Source organism: Bombus pascuorum, unplaced genomic scaffold (assembly GCF_905332965.1).
Source record: "Bombus pascuorum unplaced genomic scaffold, iyBomPasc1.1, whole genome shotgun sequence".
NCBI classification, from domain to species: domain Eukaryota; kingdom Metazoa; phylum Arthropoda; class Insecta; order Hymenoptera; family Apidae; genus Bombus; species Bombus pascuorum.
In genome coordinates, this window is record NW_026869730.1 from 1973287 (window position 1) to 1979029 (window position 5743).

Below are 5743 nucleotides of genomic sequence, written 5' to 3' on the forward strand. Positions count from 1 at the left end.
CTTGTCCATCGATGTATATTGGTGGTAGTTTGGCGTTGTGTTTTGGTTTTTCCGTTGTTTCTGGTTCCTTCTCTTGTGGTAGTATGCTGAAGGGGTTTTGTAGTGAGATTTCTTGGAGCCACTGCTTACTTTCTGTTTCTGCAGCCCTCCTAGTATTTGCGTTTGTTGTAATTTTTCTTCTTTTGCTGGGTTAGATCGGGTAAGATGTAAAAATAATTTCTGTAAGTCTCACGTGTTGTTAATGGTGATAAATAAATATATACTAGATAACTGTAGACTACAGTTATTCCAACACAATCACCCCTATTATCGTAACTGAAATCAGGGCATCGCCCTGCTCGCGGTGTCGATTCGTACTTCGTAACGGGAATTTACGACTCCTGTTGACGCGTCTCAAAGCGAACGCGTCTCCCCGCGACTGGACGAAAATACAATTTCCTTAAGTTAACTTATGCTGTTTATGATATTGCAAAGAAATAAATCATAATATATTCATTAATTAAACAAAGAAATGCTATTACTTGTAAGAACCTATAGTGACTGGCGAGAAATATCACAATTATAGTTTATATTTGGAATTTATTTCACAACAAATACACAGAGCTACATGATAAACAACAGAAAAAATATATAAATTTACTAACTTTTAAATCTTACTTATTAAATATAATCATATCTATACATCGAGTAACACGACATGTATCTATATATCTATTCTACGTATCTATGTGTAACAACAACAATTGTCTAACAAATTTTCAAAGCGTTGATAATTGAAATGATAAAAACTTTCTACTTTTAATACTAGATCAACCAAATTTAGATACGTTAATGAAAGAAGAATTTTGAAAATCAATTAAGGGATATGATACATAACAATAGATACAATAGAGAACAATTGCAACATGATAGAAATTGATACAGTGTTTAACAATGTTTTAAATACATTTCATTATCGGAAATTAATTGTCCCACTGTCGGCCGGGTGCAATCAATATCAGCACAAAGTCTTCTGCCGCTGTACCGTCGATACCATTATACAAGTGTATATGGTGCTCCTCTTCTTCGCCGATAGTCGGCATTCTCATTATCGGCCGTCTGGTACGTTGTTGAAATCTCTGTTTGGGTCGAATGTAAAATTAAATACCATTATTCATTATTCCTTTAACTATCGTTAAAGAATATAAATGATAATATATGAAATGATATTCTATCTAAATTAATTTTCTTTTAAAGAAATTTTTTCTGTAAATATATGTGTATAATAAGTATATTTCCAAAACTTATATTCATTCCACATATATTTTTGTTTTTATATTTAATTATTTAAAAGATCAAAAAATACTAAATAGTTAACTGATTAACTGAATTGATTTGTAAATGACAATTCTATGTGCCTATTCTTATTCCTTGCAGTAATGAAAATACAACAATTTTGTATGTTATTTTCATTGGTCTGTTTTTAAGAAATAATAAATATAATGGTAGTATGGTAGGATAGGAGAGTTTGTGCCATTACATTATTGGTTTTGAATTTCTTCCGAAGATATAAAGCTTTAAATTGAAAAAATAATAGTAAATTATGCAGAATAAAATTTGATGAAAATTTGATGTATAGTTCTAGAAATTTCGCGATAGCTGGATCAGAGAGCATTGTAGTTTCGAAGAAGATACAAGAAAAATTTTGAAGTGACATATCTCTTAAATGAATTTCACCTCTATTAAATCTGATGGTTTAATTATATGACAATTATTTTCTCAATGAATTCAAATAAATACAATGGCCATGACAAGTATTGACACATACTCTCATTTTTAAATGAAACGTTTAAATGACATACGAGTCGTATGAAATAGCCACAGTAAGTAGGGGATTAACCATTTTCCATGGAATTTCAACAATCTTAAGAACACTTACGTATCAAATCAAGTACAAAAGGAATCTTAAGAAATAGAATTCGCTACGTTTCGATTTCACAAATATTGAAATCTGCCAAAAAAGATTTCGAAAGAGCAATTAGGAGCGACAAGAACGGTTCAAGAATTTTTTCCGTGGTTACGCATATAAGTATATATGGAAAGGGAAACGGCAGAAATCGATGTCAAAGATACTGATGGCTATTTTTACACGGCGATACTTATCTTCTAGCGTGAAGGATGACGAATGAAATACCTACTTCGTGCAATGGATGAGGGTATTGCCAGCTTCGTGATATAATAGCGGAAGTTCTACGAGATGGTCGAGCCATGGGCATCGGTTCATCGCTGGACGTCAGTTCATCGCTGGGCGTCAGATCATCGCTGGGCGTCGGTTCAGCGATGAGCGTCGATTTAAGTAAGGTCGAGCCGTAAGTAGCCGAGAAGGGTCGTGGGAGAGGATTCGGCCTCACCTGCATAAGCGGCTGCACCAAGCAAGGCGGTTGAATACCCGGCTCCTCACTGAGTTGGGCGACCCACTGCTGGACCATGTTATGCATCTGCATTTCATTATTGTTTCGTATATCGTCGATTGTGTCTATTTGGAAACAATTGTATACCCTCGGATACAAGACGGAATAAAAGTGGCAGCTAAGTAGCACCAGGATGAAGTCGGCCAATACCTCAACGATGTTTAGCAATAACATGATCCAGTTATAGTTTATAGAGGTTACTATACCGTCTGTATTCTGTAAAAAGACAATGGTTCGTAGTCATTTATCAATTTATCATTTATCAATTTGTCATTTATCAATTTTGATAAATAACAAGAGATGTAAAAGACATGTAAACTGCGTAAAATTCTCGGAAGAATTAGAAAGAAGATATTAGTGTTAGAGAACAAAGATATATCACGATTATTCTTAAATAGATTGAAAAAGGAGAAAAAGGAGAAAAAGAAGATTCACTGGACAATCATAAACAAAAAAAAATTATAACATACTAGAAGTATATTATAAATGATGGTCTTTGCAATTTGTAATGGCATACGGTACTTTCATTTTATTAATGATTGATGTTACTTTAATTACGAGGTCATTAGCGACAATTACATTTGATTATTTACATTAATCTGGGTTATTAATCACCTTAGACTTTCTATAAATTTTGGCATTTTATGAACCTTTTTCGACTTTAAATATGGTAATTATCTTCAACAACGAATTTTAGTGCATATTATATTGTAAAATATATATTTACGATTTATAGATATATAATCTTTATTATCACTAGAATATAAAATATGGAATAATTTATTGTAATAATTAATATAGAATAATTTTTATTATATGGTATAATAAAATTATATATTTATTACTCAATATGTTTACGTTTATTATATATTTTTCAACAGATAAATAATAAATAGTTTTATTACACGTACGATTACATTTGTTTATGGAATATGTAATTTAACTAATGTATTAGTATTTAAAAACACATTAGTATAAATGTCTATCTTCATAAAAGATATAACTTGGAAAACACGAGGCTGGCACCCCGCTGGGGGTGGCCACCCACATGCTATATTTATTTTATTTTATTGTGCTATCGTCTATGGAGATGACATATTAAAATTTATAGATTTATTTTATATAGATTATTAAATAATGAAGAATTTAACTGAAGGAAAAGAAAACAAAAGTAACGTGAAAAATAGTAATTAACATTTCAGTAGTGCAACATAGTGTTCAGCAGAGAAAAAGAAATAGGAAAGGACAGTACCGGTGAAAGTACAGACAATACGTACGTTTGTGTAAATGTGAACGACGATCACAAATAAAGATGTTAGCGAAAGGGCAAAGCTAACGAGGTCGAATACCAGGAAAGCAATGGTAAATCCGGAAAATTTGTTGCGCGGCGTCCACAACGCATCAAAAATACCAGCAAGTCCTGTGAAACTGGCAACTACGCCTACGCACATCTGCAAACCTTGGCCGAGAGACTTGAAGGGCGACAGTAGAACGACGAATACCAAGGTAATCAAACCTGAGAAACATTAAAATCGATTTATATTATAATGTGTTTTAGCATGATAACAATTAAAGTATGATTCAATTAAGTTTTAATATATAAAAGTAAATCGTATATAGAGTTATATAAGTATAATAATAATATATTGGAATGTATATTTCATCGTGGAAAATTTATCTATTTGTTAAGATAACAATAATACTAAGATACATGTTTTATCATGCAACATTTGCTTACTTCTTAAAACATTAAAATCGGAAATACAAAAGTTGTCGAATAAAGAATTTGTCTTTTCCCTTTGAATTAATACAAAAAATGTTCTAACGCTTGCAAACTTTTAATCAAACGTAATTGCTGAAATTTTTACAACGGATCAATCTTTCCCAAAAATGATAAAACTCTATGATCTCAACTAAGTGGCTAATAAGTTGTTATAGTGGTAGATGCGACTGTAAAGAATCAATGAAAAAAGTTACAATTTAAAGTTACTTAATTTAAGAAAAACAATAAAATGACGTAACGATTTTGAAATTTTGAAATTTTGAAATTTTGAAATTTAATGCAAAAATACTAATCAGCGTTATGAAATAATTTATATCAATCTAATGTTATATTAAAAAAAAAAAAAAAAAAAGAAAAAAACTGCCACACATATATTATATATAATCCCAATCCTTTGTGCAGAAAGCATTCGAAACTTGTGTACACCTGTTGTGAACATAATAGTTCGATGGAACAACAACAACCAAGATCCTAGTGGTGGTCTGCTAATAGGCGCTACCTCCTTTCATAATCATGATAAGCGAGTTGGCCATTTATAGCCAATACTAATTAAAAATCCAAAATGTTTCGTATAGCACATATAAGTACAGTAACACACATATATTCTTAAACGTGTCTATAGGTGTGCGAATATTTTTTTGAGCCTGTGTACTTCAACCTGATCATATATGAAATATGAAATAATTTTTCAAATGATTATCCATAAATGTGTCAAAAATAGACTTACCAATAAAGCTTTCGAGCATCAATGAAAGGAGGTAGCGCCTATTAGCAGACCACCACTGGGATCTTGGTTGTTGTTGTTCCATCGAACTATTATGTTCACAACAGGTGTCCACAAGTTTCGAATGCTTTCTGCACAAAGGATTGGGATTATATATAATATATGTGTGGCAGTTTTTTTTTTTTTTTTTTTTTTTTTTTTTTTAGTATAACATTAGATTGATATAAATTATTTCATAACGCTGATTAGTATTTTTGCATTAAATTTCAAAATTTCAAAATTTCAAAATTTCAAAATCGTTACGTCATTTTATTGTTTTTCTTAAATTAAGTAACTTTAAATTGTAACTTTTTTCATTGATTCTTTACAGTCGCATCTACCACTATAACAACTTATTAGCCACTTAGTTGAGATCATAGAGTTTTATCATTTTTGGGAAAGATTGATCCGTTGTAAAAATTTCAGCAATTACGTTTGATTAAAAGTTTGCAAGCGTTAGAACATTTTTTGTATTAATTCAAAGGGAAAAGACAAATTCTTTATTCGACAACTTTTGTATTTCCGATTTTAATGTTTTAAGAAGTAAGCAAATGTTGCATGATAAAACATGTATCTTAGTATTATTGTTATCTTAACAAATAGATAAAATTTCCACGATGAAATATACATTCCAATATATTATTATGATACTTATATAACTCTATATACGATTTACTTTTATATATTAAAACTTAATTGAATCATATTTTAATTGTTATCATGCTAAAACACATTATAATATAAATC

The 5743-nt window shown here is 30.5% G+C and overlaps 1 protein-coding gene across 1 annotated transcript; it reads right to left on the bottom strand.

Annotated features, from left to right (window-relative positions):
* Nucleotides 1–458: 458 nt before the first annotated feature.
* On the bottom strand, nucleotides 459–2495 carry LOC132915606 (uncharacterized). The gene is made up of 2 exons (XM_060975434.1): nucleotides 2178–2495; nucleotides 459–1118 (listed from the first exon to the last, which is right to left on the bottom strand). The coding sequence occupies exons 1-2, from the start codon at nucleotides 2481–2483 to the stop codon at nucleotides 963–965; spliced, it is 462 nt and encodes a 153-aa protein (XP_060831417.1). The 5' UTR covers nucleotides 2484–2495; the 3' UTR covers nucleotides 459–962.
* Between the last annotated feature and the right edge of the window lie 3248 nt (nucleotides 2496–5743).